The 21,552-nt window shown below is 49.5% G+C and overlaps 7 protein-coding genes and 1 non-coding gene across 8 annotated transcripts; 5 read left to right on the top strand and 3 right to left on the bottom strand.

Annotated features, from left to right (window-relative positions):
- Positions 1-584: 584 nt before the first annotated feature.
- DEU56DRAFT_981165 (uncharacterized protein) lies at positions 585-2,671 on the bottom strand (the record flags this gene model as incomplete). The annotated part of the gene is made up of 6 exons (XM_041359822.1): positions 585-594; positions 633-1,551; positions 1,608-1,866; positions 1,914-2,059; positions 2,110-2,330; positions 2,391-2,671. The coding sequence occupies 6 exons, from the start codon at positions 2,669-2,671 to the stop codon at positions 585-587; spliced, it is 1,836 nt and encodes a 611-aa protein (XP_041207759.1).
- A 677-nt stretch (positions 2,672-3,348) lies between these two features.
- Positions 3,349-3,432, top strand: DEU56DRAFT_t68. Its single transcript has one exon. It is a non-coding gene; the product is annotated as a tRNA-Asp (tRNA).
- A 621-nt stretch (positions 3,433-4,053) lies between these two features.
- Positions 4,054-6,381, bottom strand: DEU56DRAFT_396559 (cyclin-like protein). Its single transcript, XM_041346017.1, has 5 exons — positions 6,232-6,381; positions 5,259-6,161; positions 4,664-5,203; positions 4,471-4,608; positions 4,054-4,418 (listed from the first exon to the last, which is right to left on the bottom strand). The coding sequence occupies exons 1-5, from the start codon at positions 6,247-6,249 to the stop codon at positions 4,251-4,253; spliced, it is 1,767 nt and encodes a 588-aa protein (XP_041207758.1). The 5' UTR covers positions 6,250-6,381; the 3' UTR covers positions 4,054-4,250.
- A 50-nt stretch (positions 6,382-6,431) lies between these two features.
- Positions 6,432-9,577, bottom strand: DEU56DRAFT_901836 (uncharacterized protein). Its single transcript, XM_041356566.1, has 7 exons — positions 8,324-9,577; positions 8,208-8,273; positions 7,866-8,156; positions 7,656-7,811; positions 7,235-7,606; positions 6,961-7,040; positions 6,432-6,763 (listed from the first exon to the last, which is right to left on the bottom strand). The coding sequence occupies exons 1-7, from the start codon at positions 9,366-9,368 to the stop codon at positions 6,578-6,580; spliced, it is 2,196 nt and encodes a 731-aa protein (XP_041207757.1). The 5' UTR covers positions 9,369-9,577; the 3' UTR covers positions 6,432-6,577.
- A 1,133-nt stretch (positions 9,578-10,710) lies between these two features.
- Positions 10,711-12,929, top strand: DEU56DRAFT_949253 (uncharacterized protein; the record flags this gene model as incomplete). The annotated part of the gene is made up of 10 exons (XM_041359099.1): positions 10,711-10,880; positions 10,947-11,036; positions 11,097-11,180; positions 11,424-11,580; positions 11,618-11,681; positions 11,719-11,746; positions 11,978-12,023; positions 12,084-12,361; positions 12,417-12,478; positions 12,534-12,929. The coding sequence occupies 10 exons, from the start codon at positions 10,711-10,713 to the stop codon at positions 12,899-12,901; spliced, it is 1,347 nt and encodes a 448-aa protein (XP_041207756.1). The 3' UTR covers positions 12,902-12,929.
- Positions 12,930-13,597: 668 nt separating this feature from the next.
- Positions 13,598-14,563, top strand: DEU56DRAFT_807587 (Metallo-dependent phosphatase-like protein; the record flags this gene model as incomplete). Its single annotated transcript, XM_041353400.1, has 4 exons — positions 13,598-13,796; positions 13,863-14,020; positions 14,077-14,157; positions 14,212-14,563. Coding segments are annotated over 4 exons (646 nt in total), but the record flags the coding sequence as incomplete, so codon positions are not given.
- A 2,041-nt stretch (positions 14,564-16,604) lies between these two features.
- DEU56DRAFT_396426 (uncharacterized protein) lies at positions 16,605-17,586 on the top strand (the record flags this gene model as incomplete). Its single annotated transcript, XM_041346016.1, has 3 exons — positions 16,605-16,800; positions 16,853-17,441; positions 17,497-17,586. Coding segments are annotated over exons 1-3 (841 nt in total), but the record flags the coding sequence as incomplete, so codon positions are not given.
- An 840-nt stretch (positions 17,587-18,426) lies between these two features.
- Positions 18,427-20,045, top strand: DEU56DRAFT_807570 (uncharacterized protein). Its single transcript, XM_041353399.1, has 2 exons — positions 18,427-18,594; positions 18,651-20,045. Exons 1-2 carry the CDS (start codon positions 18,545-18,547, stop codon positions 19,894-19,896), a joined length of 1,296 nt encoding a protein of 431 aa, XP_041207753.1. The 5' UTR covers positions 18,427-18,544; the 3' UTR covers positions 19,897-20,045.
- Positions 20,046-21,552: the final 1,507 nt, after the last annotated feature.

Below are 21,552 nucleotides of genomic sequence, written 5' to 3'. Positions count from 1 at the left end.
ACGAAGCAAGAAAGTCAAGCTTGCGCAACATACACTTGATATTCGCCCCTCACGTAAGCTGCGTCTTGCCAAAGGCTAGTAAGTATACCCCCTTTGGGCGTTATAGAAGGCAATGGGGCCAAAGGAGTGAGCATTTTGAATCAAGCCAGACGTCGCATAGCAAGTAAAGTTCAAGGTGTACTAGTAGCACGTTGGATAAGTTCAAAGTTCAAACCACCAAGGTTGCAAGCTGTTTTGGATTCACATTGTCCAAATCATACCGATACAATTCGTACATGGCCTGCAGTCTGGCAGTGCAGTGTCTGTGTGATTCGATTTTAACTAAAGAACTTCCACCAGTGGCTTCATCCAATGCCTTGTCATCCCTCTCCATCAGCGTGGCGGCCCGTCTGCAAGATCGTGTTCGTAATCTCCCCTTTCCCGTTTCCGCTGCCCACGAACACAAATCCCAGAGCAAGAGCGCTGAGAGCAGCAATCTCCATGGACACGCTGTCGTCCGCGACCGCAGGAAGGAGGCGGTGTTGAATTTAAATGTACACAAAGCTACGATAACCCTCTGGCATACACTACAACTTGAATACCGATCATATGCCTCTAAATACATCAACGGAGAACCTGCTACTCGTATTCACTGCATATCGAGAAAGCCGTCCATATCTCTCTCGTGATGGCCTTCAGCAACCACCGACAATACTTTATTGAGCCAGGTGTCGCCAACATATATGGGCTGCTCCATGTGCTCCATTATCATGTACTTGGGGGTGAAGTACCAATTAGGAAGCTCTCCTCCTTCAGACACCTTGATAGACGGCTGCGCAATTGGGGCAAGGAGATCGCGTTCCTCGGTCGTCATTGACCGGAGGTCAGCAATATCTGACACATCGACAAATGCTGGTTGGCGAGCTTCGTTTGACAGATAGTGAACTGGCGTTGGTTGCACAGGACGCTGGTCCTGCATTGGACTGAATGATACATCGGCGTTGCCATTCAGGTTTCGGAGACGATGCTGTGTGGGAAATGACCAGGGCACCCAATCAAAATCAGCTTCATCCATCCATCTAGTCTGCTGCCGCCATCGTTGCTTCTGCTGCTCCCATCGTTTCTTCTCAAAATCATTCCCCCATGGCTCTGATGGATCGGGCTTGACTTGGAGATTCAGAGTGACACGATGTCCCAGATTCTGATAGTACGTTAAAAAGGCAGGAGCAGAACCCTGAGGCACGTGGACGGAAAATGACAGTGGTTCAGAGGACGTGGAAGAAATGTGGCCTTCGTGAGTCAAGCCTGCAGGAGCTGCCACAAATTTGATCTCTCTGCATGGGCGTTGGAAGACCTGAAATTTTTGCGATTGCTGCATAGAGGGGTTCATGGAGGAAATTATGGATGGGACCAATGCCTTGACGTATGACATGCCTGGCTGTGATCGGTTCTTGAGCTCCCGAGGACGCCATTCGTTGGCGGTTGTCGAAGACGCGCACAACTGCAAAGGAATGTCTGTCCGACTCGTGTATCCTGTCCGATGAACAGTGGCTGTGATATTCACTGACGAGTCTAGAAAACGCGCAATCAGATAACCAGACTAAGGTTTCCATGCCACTGGAACACACCTTGATTAATCTGAGTTCCTTCAGGAAAGGATACTTCAACCGTGTAGTTGCTCGACAGTTTATCCAACAATTGTTCCCTTCGCCGCGGTCCCCGACCAGGGCCTGAGGGTGACATGGATACGTTGACACTGGGCGTTTCATCTTCAGTTGAGACGTAGAACGGGTTGAAGGCTGTTATTCCCGCAGGAATATTCCAAGTTGTGCCATTGCTAAACCTGATCTCGACGAAGTACTCGTAATTCGATTCGCTTCGTATAATCTGTCGCGACATTGAGCTCAAGACAAAATCAATAATAATTTCCTTACATCCGGACCTCCAACGATACCTCGCCTGCCTGGCGCACCATTACGGTAGTCAAATTCTGCACCATGACGGTAGTCAAATCCTGGAGGGTAGTTTGTATTTGGCACCAGAATTCCAAATTGACTTGTGAAGGTTGTTGGCAATGGATCTGTTCACAACATCAAACTGTGACTCTACTCGAGAATTCTCGACCCGTACCTGCCCCCTCCGCACTAACCAGAGGAGTCTTGATCTCAAAGGCAATCCGTTCTTCCTCGTGCACAGGCCACAAGTCTTTATTGTGTTCAGGTTTCTGGAACGCCCATTCGAGCGCCCTTAGTGGTAATTCGTTGTAGTGTGGGTTCCCAGAGTGCTGGAAAGGCATCCGGGCGCGAAGCACATCACGAGTTGAGTCCATAGAACTGTATTTGGATTCTGGTCTTATTAGCGCATCGTGCCGTCAGCAAAACTGCATCGAGGACATGAGAGAAACTGGTCACCTCAACTTCCAGAAGATCATTTCCTTGTAGCGCAAGCCAAGGCCATAGCTCTCGACATCAGCGCATGCTGGTCCATTGAGTTTAATCCTGACGTCTCCTACAATAACATCGCCGGGAACCATGTCGGGCGCTCTCACCCAGGCCTGTGCCCAACACTGCGGGGGTGGTGGTGGTGGTGCATTCAATGCATTGTGCGGCTCTCTGCGAAATTTCAGAGGATTAGTGAACACAAGGATGCCAGCTGCTGCTAAGGCAGGCACAACAAGTAGCCAGCGCAGCATCGCTGGGACAGTATATCAAATTAAGGGGACGCAATCGTGTCCAAATTGTCCAGCCTTTGTAGTCAAATGACAGTGTCTCTTTGAGAGGGCACGTGACGAAAAGGGACGAGGATATCGACGTGAGGACACCGGGGTGCGGCAAGACACCGGGGTAACAATCTCTCACAGGGCCATCATTGGACGAGGCACTGAAGCCACAGGCGACAGGACGTGTAATGATCAATAATTAATTGATAACTTCCTCAAAGGCATTTCAGTAGAGTCCATGTGCCTGAGATCGTTGTAGAGACCTGGCCGATTCAATGACGGAGAGGGCTTATATTTATGTGCCAGCGAAGCCATTCTTACGACACTATTAGCACTACCAACGGACCAGAAACCAGAAGCTGTGGACTAACCTGTCGTCGCGAAAGTGCACGTTGTCAGATCTGTCACGGTGAATCCATGTCACTTGTAGTTTGATCATAAGGATAGAAGTCCATGGCCTGGGCCAGACATAGATGGGATAGAGTGTAGCGGCTGCCCTCTTCGTCGGCGGCCCCTCGTTTAAATTTTCACTGAAAGTTGCACAAGTGGAAGTATTTCTCAACTTGTAACGAAATTTTGAGATGACCGTCATCTTGCAAGTATCATGGAACGAAGGTCAACAAACTTGGAGTTATTTCTCCCAGAACATGTCTCTGGTAGTATATCGGATAGTACACCCGCCTGTCATCACTCGATGGACGCGGGAAAGCGGGGTTCGATTCCCCGCCAGAGAGTTTTTTCTATACCATCTAACCAAGTATTTTTTTTCTATTCAAGCCCTAACGTCTCGTAATGCAATTCTTGAAATCTTAAATTCTACAGAGCTAAAACTCAGGACCTCACAACAGCACGACGATGACTCTTCTTTATTTTTTTCCTACAATTATACAGAACGTATCTCACCACTTCAGAAATTTCAAGTGAATAACAAGTTATCAAAGAACGCGTCGGGTCAAACGACGGTGTATGAACAAATAAAGTCCTAGTGGTTGTGGTCAACGAAACGGATAATAGGATGATGGCGATATGCGAGGTGTAGCTGAACGGGATATGCACGAGGTAACACGAAATGTACAGAGCGATGACCAGTAAAGCGTGATGCAAGCGAGAACAGAGCAAGCAACAATGGAGGGGGTGTCCGGGCGGGTACTGGTGCATTTGCGCGAATCGACAAATCGAGCGCGGCGGACAGCGAGCGAGATGCGTAGAGCACTGAGACAGCAGTGTGACAGCGACAAATCGAGCGCAGAGCAGAGGGCATAGATGTGGCGCATAAACAGGCGGGTGTGCGGGGGGAAAGGTATTTGATAATCATAAGATCAACATAAAGAACAAAATCAAAGAACAAAAAACGAAGTTGGCATTGTGGGATGGATTGATGGTTGAGTTGCACAAAATTAACAATGATCATGATGCTCGTGTGATGGATATGATGCAGGCGGGGGTTAGATGGTGTAGGTGTCCGTAATATGGATATGCGTTTTGAGTGATTATTAGCCGTGATGATGTAGAAGATTGAACGAGGGGGTAGGGACCATGCGCGTCGTCGGCCCTATGAGTTTTCATCTTTGAAATCCTCGTCGCCGTCCATGCCTGCTGCTGCTAGCCGCTCCCTTTCCGCCCGATTCTTTGCACGAATAGCTGGCAACTCGGCCAAAAGAGACACCTGCTCGCCCTCTTCCCACCGCTCCAGAGCCCACTCTCGTACCAGTATGCTCACCTGCAAGATGACTAGGTCAGCTACTTCACACGCGCAACTCATCAAGACGCACCTTCATGAATCGCTTGCCAGCGTATTTCTTGTAGAATGATTCGTGACGGACAGGTTTGAGAATATAGTTCAACATCAGGTTGGCGGTCGGAATTATGGAGCTTTCCGCATACGACGAGTAATGGGCATGATTGGGAGTCTAGAATCCGAAAATGTTATCAAAGGGATCAAAATGTGGCATACACATGACGTACCCATTTGTCGTTGCCGAGAATGAGGCGTCCCAACCAGATCGCCGCAGCAGCAACCAGGGAAGGTGGTGTGGCTAGCAACCGCCACTCGAGGGTGCCCACTTCTAATAAATACTTGCCCATAGTCCTCGATTTGACATCATAATCATCCGCCTTGCTTATACGGCGTAAGAAGTGCATCGGGTTCGGATAGCTCAAGTTCCAGTCGATCGTTTTCAGGACGTACCGCTCTGCGAGAAGGATCTCGGATTCGGTGTAGGATGAGTCTGCGCAGTGAAGGAAGTGCGAGACGGATGGTGCGACAATCTCTTCGACCTTGGAAGCAACGAAGAGACACGTAATACCCACGAGCTGGAGTTTAGCGAGGGAGACGACGCGTGCCGACAAGAATCTATCGATTATGTTCACGCAAAGGAACAGAGTCTCAGGAAGCAATCGGAACCGGGCGTGTACTTGCACCAGCCAATCGAGAAGGATTCCACGCATCGACCAGGCCAGCTCCTTTTGCGACGCCATGTATTCCGGATTGGGAAGCGTTATGAGCTGAAGGTGGCGCATTAGTTAAGACAGGATAGTGAAAATATTCAAAGACTCGCACCTCGGTCAGCTTCATGTACTTGAAGATCTCGACAACATACTCGCTGACCATCAATGGGTCATCGGAATCCTCAGCATCGAGGTCGTCCCACTCGTCACCATCGGGGTCAGCTTCTGGTGCCACATCGTCATCTAGCACAGCCGCCACTTCTGCCTCGTGCTGCGCTTGCTCGTCTATGTCGGTCTCAGGAGCATCAGAAGACGTTCGCCTCTTCTTAAATACACGATCATCTTGAACTTCGTCCTGTGTCTCGGCCTTTAAGACGAGATGTGAAGAAGTTCGTCGAGTAGTCTGAACACGTTGCACCTCCTGGGTGATCACTTGCTGGGTGTTCGCCCCCGACCTGCGGGTTGAAACACGTCGCGAGGGCTCAGGAGCCGGAGGGTGATCATCCACAGCCATCGCGTCTTCATCATTGACTACGGGTTCCTCCTTGACATCTTTTAACGGTTTGACCACTGGAGCAATCGCAGACCTAGTAGTGCGACGAATGGTGGTAGCGGTAGTCTGTCTCAATGGAATAGTGGGCTTCGCCTTGATCACTACGCCATCAAACGTTTCCTTAGTAGGTGCGGCTACTTCTTTGCCTTTGCCCTTTGCGTCCTTGGCAGCTGTGGCAGCGGCCTTGTTCTTGTTGATGTTCTTGGTCGTGACTTCGCCAAGAGCCTCACGCTTACGCTTTCCCTGGAGAGCAGGGTCGAGCTTGTTCTCGTCGTTGGCGCTGACTTTTGCGCGAGAGGTGGCGGTAGCGCCCAAGGCCCTGGATTGGAGTGTGGCTGTAGGAGCAGGGATGGCAGACGTGGATGGAGGCTTCACACGGGAGATAATACGAGATGGGCGGGCGTTGGCATTCTCGCTGTCCTTCTGAACCGTCGTACGAGTAACCCGCGTTACACGGCGAGTCTGTAAGATCACATCGATCAGCGACAAGCCCTTGAACAACAACAGAAAATCGGGAAAGGATGGGACTCACTGGTAGGTTGGAAGACATGAGCTATCTAATTGACGCAGAAGGTACTCTATCTTTGCGTGCACAGTAGATGGATGAAATGGAAAACGAAGAGGCGAACGGAAAGATGAGAGCAACTACTTGAACTATTCCAGAAATGGCCATTTTAAATTTCAACCATCCACACATAACACGAACAAACAAACGCGTTCGCGTTTCATCACGTGACAAATGCCATTGTCCTAGCGCACGAGGGCGCTTGCCTTTGGACACAGCCCATTATTGTTGATTATCAGTGGATAGCCTGCGCCAGCTTGATTGTGGTCGATTGAATAAATTCACACTCGCGTTATAGAGACAGAGACTATTATCATGGTGTCACGCCTCGTGACTGCCGCATGTTGTGCACTGTTATGCGATGATATCGGTTGCCAGAATTCCCATCAATGCGCTGGCGTAAATACATAACTGATAACCAATCTGCGCTGAACGTGGTCTCAAAGTCTGATATCGCAGGCTCGCCTGACTGATTTGTCGTAAGAGTGCAATACAATTCCTGACAATTCCAATGAATTACAGCAACGAGGAAGCGGAGTACAGGATCAGCCTAAATACTATCACTAGACGAGTCCAGTCCGAGAGATCCGCAAGTCCAAGAGAAACAGAACCACCTATAGAGTGTCCCGTGCCACTTTAAAGGGCAAACGTGGAAGACAGATATAAGCAGCAATGAGACCCAAGAAAGTACTTCACCTCATCAGGATCCCCGAGGGAAAGCATCCCAGCCGAACGATGCAACCGGAACCAGCACCACCGCAAACCAAAGGAACAGCCTGTTAACAAAAACAAAAACCGGCGAACGAATCGCGGACACGAGAGGAAAGAGAGAAGAGAGAAAATAAAGTAAAGAAATCAAGGACTGGAAAGATAGGCAAGGGAGGCAAAAATACTGGAGGAAAGAACAAGAAAAAAACTCTGCAAACGAGACGCACTGCAAACTTGATGCATCAACGGTCTTCGTGCTTACGACGAGTCTTGGGCATCGCATCGTCCAAATCCAGTGTGAACTTCCGCTTTGGGGATGCTTCATCGAGAGGGACAATGATGGAGCTAACGGAGGGCCAAGAAGGACGGACAATGGGAATACCGAGACCACGACGAGTAACGAATCGTCGATGACTGACTTCGATAGGCTGGTGGATACCGACATACGCGGAAATCGCATCCGCGAGTGGTGATTCCGGAACAACTGCGAATGCGAAATTTGTGCAATCTGAGTCGAAACGCGGAACCCAAGAGGGCATCGTGAAAGGGGGAGAAGGGGGTGGAGAGAGTGGAGGAGAACATGGTGAGGACGGGACTGATGTATGAGGTGTGTAAACCTCAGAGTGCAGGGACGCTATAAGACAATTAGCCACCAAAAACGCCAGACGCTGACAAAACCTTACTGTCGAAGTCATCTGTTGATGCCATCGAGTAGCAGGAGGTTGAGGAAGTGATGGACTCGTCGTCAGAGTCATCATCAAACGCCGAACGGCAGCCCTGAGCATCCGGCGAAACTTCGGGCTCTTCTTCCTCCTCTTCAATGACCGAAATCGCGATTCCTTAACGAGCAGTTATGTTAGCGCCAACCACAGCAAAGAGACAAAATGACTGACCGGTCCGCCTCTCCACCTTGGTTAGCGCGGCTCTGATCTCCACATACTGGTGAAAGTACTTCTTGTTTTCCTCTTCCAGCGTGTGGCAGGCGCTCTTGGCCGATTCGACCTGATCCCAGAGACCCGAACGCTGCGCAAGAAGTTGCTTGACATCATCCTGCAGCTCTGCGTTTTCGTCAGCACGACGACACAAAGCCTTGCACTGGTCTCTGAGGCTGACGACCTCGGTGTACGCGAGCGTGAGGCGTTCCCTCATCGCGATGCTCTGATCTTCTGTCAAGGAATCTGTAGCTAGGAGGTCGTCAGCCAAGGACAGTTGTGGCGAGATACGGGAATACGTACAGCTCGAGGCATTACCATGGGGTATAACTTTCCCATCCGGAGATATGATCTGCAGCTCAGGAATTCCTGTTCGCGACAGTTAGAGGACGGCGAGGAGCGTGAAGAAAATGTCTCACCTGCAGCAGCTCTCTTCAACTTCCTGAGCTCTCTCTTAGCTCCTTCGAGCTCCCTCTTCGTCCGGACAAGCGTTCCTTGCAACGCTTCGACTTCTTCATCATGTTCCTTCTGCAGGTCGGATGGTTCCTTTCTCTCGGCTGCGAGTTCATCGCGCTCGGCCCTAAGATTTGCGAGCTCGAATCGGAGCGCAGCGTTTGCGGATTGAAGGGAGGAGATCGTCGCCCTTTGGGAGGACATCTTGATTGTGGCATCCTGGCACATTGAATCGGCCTCGTCGCGACGGACCTGCTTGATCTCTAGGTCACGTGTGAGACGGTCCATCTGGTGGCTCAGAGTTGCGTTTTCTACCACCAGTTCATCTATATCGGCGTTTGCTACATCGAGATTGTCCTGAACGCAGAGGAGCTGCTTGAGGAGAATGGTGTTCTCGTTCCAAGCATCGGAGAACAGCGCATGGACGTGGTGGTGAGGGCCGATTGGAGTGTCGTGCAACTGTGGGCTTATATCGGAACAGCTAATGCTCCAGCGCAGCCGAACCTCAGGGACCAGACGAGGGCTGTCCAGAGACGATTCAAGGATGGCTGGGGACGATGATGACGAAGGGAAGTCGGATCCACCTGTAGCCGACGAAGGAGCAACCTTGGAGGGGCGGGCCGCTTTCTTCGCTTCCTGAGGCCTAAGGAAGTCGATAGCTGGAACGGGATCCTGGACTGTCGTAGGGCCAGGCTGGCAGCTGTAGACGTCGAAGGCTAGCCCAGCCATGATAACGACGACGTAAAAGAAGACCAGCGCGACAAGCTTGAGAACATCGAAAATGAAGACGAGGGAGAGGGCGGAAGAGAGAGAAGAAGAGCAGGAAGATCTGCAAATGTTATGCTTGTTGGAAAACATATCGATAGATGGATGCAAGTAAAATCGTCTGTGTATATGCGGATATGCAAATATGCAGAGGACGATGGGAGTGAACAATAAAGATGACCACTGGAGTTTCCGGTATAGAGTTGGGGTTTTTATACCTGGAAGGCTGACATGGTCAGTATGCATCAGAATCTTGACTCAGGTCGCGATCCGACGAGTCTCAGCGGATTTTAAACCGGCCTGCGTGCTTTGAACGAGGTGCGGCTGGCAAGAAAGTCTTGCACCTAATTCAAAGCAAGGGGCCTGTTCCTTCCCTATGGAAGACCCGAGAAGCCTGATATCCTCTGCCATGTATCATGTACTTGAGAAACGACTAAAGGAAATGAGGTCCAAGGCGTTGTTTGGATCAGAGGATATTGCCAAACAAACCAACTTAGTCCATATGTAGTAATTTCGAACACGCCCGGCAGGCTGGCTTGGTCGACGTTCTTTACTTCATTATTCAATTATTGAACTTTCTGTATGCGTAAGCTCCACCGTGACGGTCATCCTTCTCTCCATTTCTTGCATATCCTACAGCGTTTTCTGCAAGCTGCGCCGAGTCGTTGTTCCCTTCATCATGCCAATGATTGCGTTGGGCAGGCAGCCGTGACCGACACCAGTCACACGATTGATAGGCAGGCGAGGATACAGCAAACCTTTTATTGCAAGCGAGTCTTGAACCAGCAGTATGTAACACATAATAGGAGTACCAGTCGGGTTTGAACCTGATCCAATGTCCGTCAAATCTTTCTGCCCACTAATACCCACGCACATGAACAGATTCCAGACATCTGTGTTGGATCGGTGATGCTGGACTTGTTGGCGGATTCGCTCTGACGCCCCGTGTTGGTTCGCGGGTGACTCAGAGATACTGGGGCCAAAGCGGAAAAGCTGTTCGTTATCAATATACGCTGTCACTCGATATTATCTCCGGTGGACTGAACTTCGTCTTACTATTTGGGCCATCAGGAATTTTGCGCTGGAGGTTGGCGTTAAGGACACACCCACGCGAGCTAGTGACAGCGCACAATTGATCACTTGCACGTCTGTCTCCTTTCATGCTACTCCTTGGCGGGTTACTCACCGTCCTTTATCTCGATTTCATGTAGGTTCTCGGGAGGCGGAAGACATATGCGGTCCGCCCCGATACGAGGGCAAGGTGAAATCACCTTATGTGCACTCAATCATCATCCATGGTGTGTTGAAAATGTTCAGTACTGCGAGTCCACGGGTCTTAGTTACGCAGGGATACAGCGGCCGGTTCCATCGAAGCAAAACGAGGCCTCGATTCATCATGCTGTTTTGATTGTCCATGGAATAATTTGTATGGTTTCCGATTCCTTTTATTTGACTGATAGCATTTAGGGATGGCTCGCGATATCGAAAATCGCTTCTAATGAACCTATCAACTCCCAGCCTCACTGATGCTGTTGTCGTACGTTGACCAAACCGATACTAGTACTTCAGGTCGATTATTGCTCACGCAATGCAGTCTAGCACAACGGAGCGGAAACAGGCAGAGTCTATCTGCAATTCCACACCTGATTTATCCTCTAATGATCATGCGGGGGGTGGTCTGGGGGACAACCACTATCATACAGGATTCTTCAGACGTACCACTCAGTTGCTTTCTCGGTTTGGGATTGAAACACATGGGTGAGTGAGAGCATATTGCAATATCAGATATCTGTTTATAACAGTGCTACCTGGAACTTTGATCAGCATCGCGCCGGTCCCAGCAGAAGAACGTCTCGAGACTCGGTGGTACCAAATGTTTTTTGTTTGGTTCTCGTCTAACATGAATATATTGGGGTGCGTTTTGAGTTCTGTTTTGATGTCAGTATTTTCCGCTCAATCACCTAACACCTCCAGATTCAGCACTGGCACTACTGGACCTGCATTTTTTTCCCTCGGAGTTCGTGACTCTATAGCTATCATCCTCATTGTTAACCTGGTGTGAGTGCTCGTGGTTCATTACACCTCGGTTTGCAGTGAATGACCGTCAGCTAGATGTTGCTTGTTGCCAGCGTTCTTGTGGGTATTACTATTCTTCTCTGGGCGTTCCTGGAGACTTCATAGTGTGCTAGTGCCGTTTTCGGGCCAAAGCTCGGTGTGCGTGCGATGGTCCAAGCGAGGGTCTCGTGGGGGTGGGTCGACTTGTTTTCTGATCGCCAGCGTCGTTCGCTGACGAACAACAAGATATTTTGGTGCTATCATACCGGCCGTCTTGAATGTTCTCTCCTTGGAAGGCTTCCTTATCTTGAACTGCATCATCGGTGGCCAAACGATAGCTAGCTTCTCCTCTCAACTTGATGATAATCTTGGAATTGTCATCATTGGTATAATATCTCTTGCGGTATGTCAAAATTACTCGTGCTGCACCAAAATGACAGGTTTCAAGGTCACTTTCTGTGGATACCGTGTTATCCATTGGTGGGACCACTCCAATATTAATATGTATTATCTAGAATTCTGACCGAATTTCGATTTATAGGTACGAAAGCATTTCCTGGATCCCGAATGTAATTGCCTTCATCACCATGCTGGCTGTCGGTTATCCCCAGCTATGCAAAACCCTATCGGTTCCCGCCCCTCCAGCAACACTCGCTAATATTCTCTCTTTTGCGTCCTTTCTCGCATCTGACATTGTCACCTGGTGTACCATGATTCCTGACTATGGCGTATACCATAGTCCTGATACTTCTTGAGCTTCCTTGCACTATCACTACGGACTCTCCTTAACATCCTGATAGCGCGAGAATTTTTATTTACACGTACCTCGGATTTTTCGTATCTAATGTAAGTCCCTTTATGTCGTTACCTGTGGCATATTGTCACCACTAATCTCCTTTTGAAAAGTTGACTGGTCAGGCTCTGGGTGCTGCATTCGCAGCTGCAGCTCCGAGTGTGCCTGCTTGGAATGCAGGATTCCAAGATAGTTCTTCCGTTGGCGGTTTGTTATACAGCGTGTTGCTACCTGCTGGCGTATTCGGAAAAATCCTGACTGCTTTGGTCGCTCTCAGCATACCCAGCGCCTGTGCACCGACGATGTATACGTTCAGCACTAGTTTCATGGCTGTTGCCACGTATTTTGCTGCGGTACCCAGATGGGTATATATCCTCATCTCAGAGGGGATGTGAGTGTCATTGAGTGTATCCCATCCTCAGCGACGCTCATGATTTGCGTTCAAGTCTGATACCGGTGGCAATCATTGGCGCCAAAAGTTTCTACACTACTTTTGTGGGAATCCTCGGTACGAGTCCTACATATCGGTATCCGTGATTCAGTCTAACAAGCTGATCTCGCAGATATCGTTGGATACTGGTCATCAGCATTTGCTGCGATCATCCTCACAGAACATGTGTTATTCCGACGAGCCTCGTTTTCTGAGGATCAATATCCCATCACGACTTGGGCTTCGCATGATCTCTTGCCTAGCGGTATACCAGCAGTCGTGGCCTTCGCATGCGCCTGTGGAGCTCTTGTTCCGTTCATGTCACAAGCTTGGTATGTAGGACCAGTGGCGAGGCGGGGCAGTGGAGATGTTGGCGTGTTCGTAGGGTTCGTGGTGGGAGCTATTGTTTATGCTTTGGCGAGAAATTTGGAGAAGATGTGGTGCAAGAAGAAGGAATTAAGCAAGTCAGACACTTTTAGTACACTAGCTACTAGTGCGTAAAGGAACCACGACCATGTGCATAAACTTATGATCAGATGGTTACGGTTTTTCTGCCAAACGTTAGTGTTTATTCGGATAGTATTGACGAGTGATGCGTGATGAATGGACGATGACTAGTTGATTGACTGTGACTGGCTGACGGATATACGCGGAAATGGCGTCCGCTAAATATTCCTGGTTTGAAATTGGACCACTTGAGTGGGGTTAGCAAGCTAATCTTTCCGTGCAGCATCATGGATATTACCGAGAAACATATTCATTTCTATGCGGCACGATTCCCGAGTCCCGACTCTCCAGAGGAGGAATTTACAGTCATGATCGGATTCGCCTGCCAATAAGTGAGTTGTGAATCTTTTATTGGAATCGGAATGTCTTTTTTTTTGTGGGGGACTGGCGCACAGGCCTGATTTTTCGTCCATATCTATGTGGCACGGTGATGATAAGATGCGCGATTCTTTGATCGTGAGGGTGTCCCTTGATATTGGCGCTCGCAATATCTGGTTCGAGGTAACCTTCAAACCGAGTATTGAAGCACGCATCAGATATCCTCGTGCTTGAACGGCGTACCATTCTGGAGATAATGAATGGGCCATTCCCGCAGGAGGCAGCTTGGCTTAATGAACATGTAGCTTATATAATACTTTCCCACAGTTATCCTGAAGCTGAACTTCCTATATGACACTGCGCTGTGTGCAACATGGTGCTTGTCCTAATAATCGGTGACTTGCACATCCCATACCGCGCACACGACCTCCCAGCCAAATTCCGGAAACTACTTGTCCCAGGAAAAATTCAACAGATCCTTTGCACAGGGAACGTTTGCGACCGCGAGACCTATGAGTACCTGCGCACCATAGCCGGGGATGTATATGTTGTCCGAGGGGACTATGATGAGGTGCAAACTGATTATTTTTTATTTATGCTATGCGGTAGAGTTATTACTGACATGCGGACGACCTAGAGCGCCAGCTTTCCGCCATCTGTGACCATAGTTCATACCCCAATACGAATCGGAGTGGTTCATGGGCACCAGTGCGTGCCGAATGGTGATCTTGATGCACTCAGTGCATTGGCACGGCAAATGGATGTAGATGTGCTCGTTCCAGGGCATACGCATACGTATGTTGACTCCGCAGCCTCTACATGATAATTGATATTCTGATGTTTCAAACAAGTTTCCAGGCAATTGAATACGATGGTCGTTTCTTCGTGAACCCTGGGTCCGCTACTGGTGCATGGACAGGTTCACACAACGGGTACGGCCCTTGCATCGTTTTACCTGCATTGCCTGACTGAATTGATACCCTCAGTGAAATAACACCATCCTTTGCACTCATGGACATTCAGGGCGCTGTTGTTGTCACGTATGTGTATCAGCTCGTGGAAGGCGAAGTCCGTGTCGAGAAAATTGAGTATCGGAAAGAAGTGGAGGCTCCACAGTCGGCGACGTCAATTCCCCAAAGTGGGGTAGTGCCACAGAATATACCGAGCAGTCCGCAGACACAAACGTTTTGGTGAGCAGGGATGTGTAGAACATTATTTGTACTCAGGTGTGCCTCCCTAATCTATGTGAAGTTTCGTATGAACAGGAATTTTGGGGATAGAATTCGGGTTCTTACACTATTTATATTGAACATTTATTAGAGTGCGGCAGATAGCATATTGGCACGAGTGTGGACTGAGACGTCACCTGTCCACTTAGGCCTGCGAGGGTGGTATTCCCTCCCACCCTCGCAGCTCACTTTCTCGCACAGGACTCGCAGATCGGGATCCGAAGGCGCTGCGTGCCCTCGCCCAAATTGATCTAGCGGTTCACGTCAGTTTCTCGTAGTCACTTCTAATAGATTAGTAGTGATACACTGACGGGTTATCTCTCATCAAATAGCATCTAAGTGACTCGCAAGGATTGACAACTTGGCTTATAAGGTTCTTGGCATACTCAGCTTCCAAGAGTGTCCACCGTCGACCGTACGACAATATCAACAAAGTCGCATGGATAAGTGCATGCGAATTGGATCAATGATCAATCAAAGCTCTTGCTTGTTCTACTAGTGGCCAAGACACTGATCATGGGCCCCTCAAATGTTGAAGCATGTATGATCGCAGCCTGGAACCATTGCGGCATACCAATTCAACAATAACAAGCAAGAGATAGGTTTGGATCCGCTCGATGCCCTTCCATGACCATATTTGGGACACGCCCCACCTTGTCTGGTGCCCGTCACCAAAGCGTTGAATGACGCAGTCATTTCCGTCAGATAGGACTGAGGTATCGGTCCATCCAAAACAACTTGCAACTTTGGCGGTTTGAACTTTGGACTTATGAGTCATCTGCATCTTATCCAACTTGAACGTGCTATACCTTGGACTTCATTTGCTACACGACGTCTGGCTCGATGCCAACACCTTCACCCCTTTGGCCGCCCTTGGGCTCGTTGCTTTCTACGATGCCAAAAGCGGGTAGCCTTTTGGGTGGATGCCTTGCGTGAACGTCGAATATCAAGTGTATGTTGCGCCAGCTAGTCTTTGAGGTTCACATTGGCGAGACCGTTAGTGCGGAGGAGAAAACAACTGAATTCAAAATAATTGTCGAATGGATGTACTACGTTTGTACAAGATCGTTTTCGGGGAGGAGACGACGACAAGGATTCCGGGCGAGGGTACGCAGTGTCCACCGGCCTCGAAAGGGCTTTCACCTAAGCGAAAGAGGTGAGCTGCGAGGGCGGGTGGGCCGCCTCGCTGGAATTTGGCTAATTTGCCCCTTCAGGGCCCAATGGTAGACATAAAGAGTTAGCAAGGCATTCGTTTGCGCTTCCGCGCAACGAAATCAGGGAGAGGAGGGTGGGGAAAGAAAGGCTAAGTCGACGAAGCGCGTGATGAGGACGGTCGACGCAGCAGAAGAAGAGGTGCAAACGTCACACCTATTGTTCACCTCAAAGATTTAACTCTATTTCCTCCGCCCGTGCCTCGCTACGTAATAGAGTGGCAAACTTTCTTCTTTCGGTCTGACTATATTTATGCAGGACTGATCTTGCAGTCTACTACTGAAGGGAGCGCCCCCAACGTCAACGTACGCTGTCAGGCACGTGTTCGTTATGGTCGCACCGCCTCGCATCGCCCAAGTCGCTTGGTGTGTACCACCACTCCTCCCTGCCCACTCACCTCATACTCTTCCCAAATCTCACTGGGTTTACTTGGGATCCAATACGCGTATCTCATGTCAAAAGCATTAGGCGCTGACGACGCTGAGGATCAGCGCGCTCACAATGATGAACAGCCTCCCCCGCAAAATGACACCGTAGGACCCACAAATGAGTAAGTTGCGACTTCATGGAATCTGCCACCCACCTAACAGCAAGATAGGGATGAGAAAAAGGGTGAACCTTCGGCGGTGCTGCCACCAGGGATGTAAGTGTTTCTGCCCTGGCGCTTCTGTGTTCCTATTCACCAGAACTGCAGCTCAAATATCGGGCGTTCCCAACAATCAGAACTTCATGTACAGGAAAGTACGCCCAACTTGAATGTTGTATCAGACGGCGATTTAGCTCCGTAAGTCCCTATCAATGTCGATATCAAATAAGCTTATGTGTTGTCTCAGCGAGGGGGAGAAGGACATGGCGGAGAAGGACATGGAGAAGAAGGACGCGGAGAAAGACCAGCCAACTCTAAGCGAATTGTGAGCGAAAAATCAGTCGAGCGCTCGTAGCTGACAACGTCCTGCACGCAGAGCAAGTGTCATGAAACAAGTTTTGGATGTTCTCCAGGACTCGACGATTGCGTCGAAGGGCGGCAAGGACCATCGCTCTCGTTTCTGGGGGGTGTACAAGAGAGTCGCAGAGGAACACGACGGCGAGTTCCTTGAGCGATACACTAGTGATATGGACATTGTCTTGGTCTTCGTGCGTGTCGCATGATTATCTTCAACTCACTTTGAGATTGATGTTTGATCAGTCTGGTCTTTTCTCCGCCGTCAGCACATCTTTTATCGTAGCGATGGAGTCTAATCTCAGTCCCGACCCCAACGACACCACGCATGCTCTTCTCGCGCAGCTTGTACAGATTGGGCTCGGCAACCTTGCTGAAGCGGGCTCTGTGCCCGCATCTACGTGGTCGCCGTCGACAACGACTATTTGGATCCAAATGATCGCATACGCAAGCTTGTCCATGAGCTTGCTTGCTGCTTTCGGGGCCGTACTAGGCAAACAGTGGCTTGGGTACTACAAGTCGAACAGATATGGCCGCGGCTCGCAAGAGGAACGAGGAAAGCGCAGGCAAGAGACGTTCGACGGCGTCATCACATGGTATTTTGACGCTGTCGTGCAATCCTTTCCGGTCTTACTTCAGATCTCCCTTCTTCTTTTTGGGATTGCGCTTGGCGCCAATATGTGGACCGAGCAACCGAGCATCGCCTGGGTCATCATTGCTACAACGGTCTTCGGATTTCTGTTCTATTCCCTGACCGTGATGGCATGTTTAATATCTCCCGCCTGTCCATTTCAAACGCCAATATCGACGATATTGCGCATGTTGCGCATCGACAGTAAGATCATCTTGTGAATTCTGATGGTCGTTTCCTGACTGAATCAACATTGCAGGAGTTTTACTCTTAATATTCACACCAGCCTCCAGGTGTTTCCAGCAGCTCACGACGTCGGCGCACGGTGAGCTACGTTTCTTTCGTGTCCACAGGGTTTGACCTTTTCTTGTCAGTTGTGCTGCGGCGATTGCTTGGCACCGTCAGATCGATATGGACCCAATTGTCTGAATTATTGAGAGGTGACGTCCTTATATACTATCACACAACATAACCAGTACTTATTTCATTCTCCAGGCCCTGTTCGTGCGGTCGGCGCATTGGCATGGCGATCTCTTCATCAGTTATTCGCCATGCTTCATAACGGGCTGCGTTCTTTAGTTCCGCGCTCTTCGACAAAGGTGGTGGACTCGGAAAGACAACCGGTCGACCAAAACCTGGGCATTTTGGCGGCGGATGAATGCACCCTCGCTCTCGACCTCCTTTCCATACCCACTGCCGGTCTGGAAGCACGTAGCATCAAGTGGCTCCTCGAGACGTCTACGGATCCTGAAGTGTTCCTCGCCGCTGCCAGCCTTGTTCCACACGTCGAATGGCCCCTGGATCTTGACGTGTCAGACATGCTGCCTCAGCTGTATGATATTTTTACAAGCTGCGTCGATATTCAGGACCAAATTGTACCGTCGTTGAAGGAAAAGGCCTCGGTTTGTATAATGGCTCTGAGTCATCTATACTGCGGCCGTGTTCTTCAGGCATCTCCTGGCTATGGTGAATTTCTTGGCCAACGGGAAAGAGACTACGAGGTGTTTTTTCAAATACGCCGGAGGAACATTTATTCAGCCGGCAACATGGTGGTGCTTCCCATAACTATGAATCTTTGTCCTCCGAAAGATGACGATTTTAATATTCCATTCTATCGTCTACTGTGGGAGGGTTGTCCCGACTCTGTCTTGGAGTGGCTGTCACATTCTCTTCCTTACCATTTCGTTACCGGACGAGTGAATCAAGATGTAGAAGAACTCGCTATAGCAGTGATATCAAACCTGCTAAGCTCTCCATCCACTCCGTCGAACCAAATCATCGCCAATTGCACTCTTCTCGCTTGCGTCATGATCGGGGTTCAGTTTGACAAGAAGGACATAGTTCGGATTGATAAAAGGTGCCATTGATTTATTTGGTGCTTTTTCTGCGATCATTGACAATGAAGTTGTGTAGTGCTGCTCTGCCTCAACTCGTGCAGCCCCTTGTGACGCAGTTCCAAAAGGTTCTCTGGGCGTGTGATGGAGGCGATGTCGACAAAGACACCACAGGAGTCGCACGACGGGCATGGAAACTCCTGGACATTATCTGTCCCATTCTCGAGCCCGCTCAACGTCACTATGTTGCTTCATCCCACACGATGCAGAACCTGGACGTGTGCAGGAAGGTTTGTTCACGAGTGAGGTCATCCGAACATTATCCCTGGTATTTGCTCAAAGCTCTGCGAGATGCTCTGCGTTTCACGTTCGCTGCTGCCAAAGTTTCTCGGGACCCTGCCCAGTTGTGGAATAGGCAGTTCTGGTGGATAAATGATGTCCACTCGCCAGAAAACTTCGACTGGTTAGTGGACTACCTCGACTATATTAATTCCGACGACCACGAGACCGCATATGACATCCTTTTGCTACTGGATGGCTTGGGGACTCGCTGCAGCCCCGCTAAACAACATCTGTTCATCGAGAGCCTTATCGCCTGCATGGACGTTGACATGCCTGACAGTTTACGTCACGCCGCTCTTCGCGCTGTTCACAGCGTCCGACAAGACATGGCATCAATTCATGCGATTGATGATGCGAGCTTGCGGGACATAGTTTTGACCGAGCTCTCCCCCGCTATTCTGACCGTCGTTTGTCCGCGACCAGGTGCAACACCTGCCGATGATGGCCCTGACCACATTTTCGATGATGACCTCAACTCGTGCTATCTCGAGCTGGTTTTTGCCCTCGCGAGGAATTCCAACTGGCACTCCCATTTATTTGGGGATCACCATATAGACCGGTGCATTAGCATGATTACAGAGGTCCGCTTCATGCCGCATGAATTCTACCTAGCTGGCATCCTCCTCCTCATCGCACCTGAACAGTTGTCGCCAACAGCGCTCGATTCTATCACAGACCAGCAGTGGTGGGACACAATGAGGATTGCATGGATGAATACATACAATATAGCTGACGACATACACTGTTTCGAGCTCCTTCCCGCCCTTGTGGAAGGTACGAAAAAGTACATGCGGGTTGCTTTGACATACGATCTCGAGCAGCTCATCAGAGATGTGGGCTATACTCTCGAAACACTGGAGAGCAGAGACCCAGAGCAGGTAGAGCAGGTAGAGGGGGCCGCTGCTGCTGTGAAAGAGCTTAGGACGGTGGCCAGCGACATGCTTGAGAGGATGGTCAAAAGTGAAGAAGTTGTCAGCCCCTGATTATTACGGTTCCTGCATTTTGTGCTAGGGTCCTGCGGAAGGTGACAAGTATCAAAATCTAAACAAGATCGACTTTGAATATTATCAGTTGTTCATGTCAATCACTATCACCCTCGCGAACGCTATTTATGTTAGGCGTTGTTTGGATCAGAAGCTTTCGTCAAATAAACTAGGTCCATATGTAGCAATTGCGATTTTTGCGCAGAATTTATTCACCCAGCTCATGGCAAGCTTTCTTTACTTCTACGGTCATCCATCTCCTTGCAAGCTTCTCCAAGTCGTTCCTCTAACTACCACAGACGGTGAACAGCACGGTTCCAGATCTTAGGCGTCATGGGTACCAATCGGACCGTTTCCCGCAAACACGTCTTGAACCCGGAGTATGTGACATACTATGGGCGCACCATTGGAGGTTTGAACCTGATAGCCCACTTCCAATAAACGTCAAACCCTCCCTGCCCTTCCTGTTCGCACACCTGGACTCTTGGCGTGTGGCAGGTCAGTGATGCTGGACCCGACCTGTCAGCGGATTCGCTCTGACGCCCACTGGTGCTTCGCGGGCAACGATATATAGGCAAAGGGGAAAGCTGTTAGTTCTCACGGACTGTCTTGAAGACTCGTAGATCTGGTTGGTTTCAGGTCCAGTGGCGCAGTGACTTCAATTATATTGTGTAGCAATTGGAACAGCATTACGGAAAACCTCGAAGGGTGTAGGCTAGATTCCATGATGGTGTAACTTTTCTTTAGTTGTGTTTCTCTCGTACTAACGAAGTTCCCTACTTACCTCATTGTTCTGCAGGGCGTTCATTATTGCACAAAAGAACAGCCGAATAGCAGGTCCATCATCATGTTTGCCGTTGATACTAGCTTTCTTGCTGTATCAGAATCCTCGGCCATCGACATCCTTGGTTATAGGTCGGCTCTGTGTGCCATTGATTTATTCTGGTATTGTGTATCTGAGTCGAATGCCTAGCAATGCGATTACCACAAGGTGTTGTGAATTCATCTCCAACCCTTCACCATCGTCTGAGCCTGCATACATGATGTGGATACGAATATCTGTATTTGGAATTGCAAGCCCTGCGTCCAGACTCCACGCACAGCTCTCCCAATCAAGCATGATCTTTTCAGCAAGGGTTCCAACCCTCGTCTACGCCGTTGCCAACGCCGTCTTCCTGGCCATTGTGACCGCAGTATCGACGGTCATCACTTGGTGGCGAGCTTTGGCTGATTCAACTCTTAATAATCATACTACCATCCTCATATCTTCAGCTTCCATCTTCCCGTCACGCGCATTCCTGTTGTGGCAGAGGATGCATCTTCGCCGGAGATTGCCTGCTTACAGCATCCCTGATTGATCACCACCTGGGTTGGTGTCTTCGTTACCTATGCGTAGGTAATCGTTCGGCTTTTTATTTGCTGTCCGCGGAATTTGTGAAAGACGTGTTACGACCAAACCGGAAGAACATTTTGGCCATCTTATTCCGGCCCGAGCTGATGACTGGCTCATAGGCGCAACTTCGATGCAGGTTGAAGGCGGGCACGAGATCTGTAAGTATACATAAATGTTCAGTTAGCTTATTCTTACCAGTGCAATTTGCAGCTGTGATTTAGCGTGATGCCACAAAAGAATTAGAAAGGGACTTGCTACTCATA

The sequence above is a fragment of the Suillus clintonianus genome, assembly GCF_016758775.1.
Source record: "Suillus clintonianus strain FC179 chromosome Unknown DEU56scaffold_42, whole genome shotgun sequence".
Lineage (NCBI taxonomy): Eukaryota > Fungi > Basidiomycota > Agaricomycetes > Boletales > Suillaceae > Suillus > Suillus clintonianus.
The sequence above is the reverse complement of the archived record's forward strand: the minus strand, read 5'-3'. Positions and strand labels throughout refer to the sequence as shown.

What these genes read in the sequence shown, in the direction of transcription:
- DEU56DRAFT_396559 (XM_041346017.1), bottom strand. An exon ending in TTCTCGGCAACGACAAATGG is followed by an intron (nt 4,609 to 4,663) that starts GTACGTCATGTG and finishes TTCGGATTCTAG; the next exon opens with ACTCCCAATCATGCCCATTA. An exon ending in CTGGCAAGCGATTCATGAAG is followed by an intron (nt 4,419 to 4,470) that starts GTGCGTCTTGAT and finishes GTCATCTTGCAG; the next exon opens with GTGAGCATACTGGTACGAGA.
- DEU56DRAFT_901836 (XM_041356566.1), bottom strand. Translation starts at nt 9,368, where the DNA reads ATGCATACTGACCATGTCAGCCTTCCAGGTATAAAAACCCCAACTCTA. An exon ending in GTTGAAGAGAGCTGCTGCAG is followed by an intron (nt 8,274 to 8,323) that starts GTGAGACATTTT and finishes TGTCGCGAACAG; the next exon opens with GAATTCCTGAGCTGCAGATC. An exon ending in ATCAACAGATGACTTCGACA is followed by an intron (nt 7,607 to 7,655) that starts GTAAGGTTTTGT and finishes ATTGTCTTATAG; the next exon opens with CGTCCCTGCACTCTGAGGTT.
- DEU56DRAFT_807570 (XM_041353399.1), top strand. Translation starts at nt 18,545, where the DNA reads ATGATCGGGGTTCAGTTTGACAAGAAGGACATAGTTCGGATTGATAAA. An exon ending in ATAGTTCGGATTGATAAAAG is followed by an intron (nt 18,595 to 18,650) that starts GTGCCATTGATT and finishes GAAGTTGTGTAG; the next exon opens with TGCTGCTCTGCCTCAACTCG.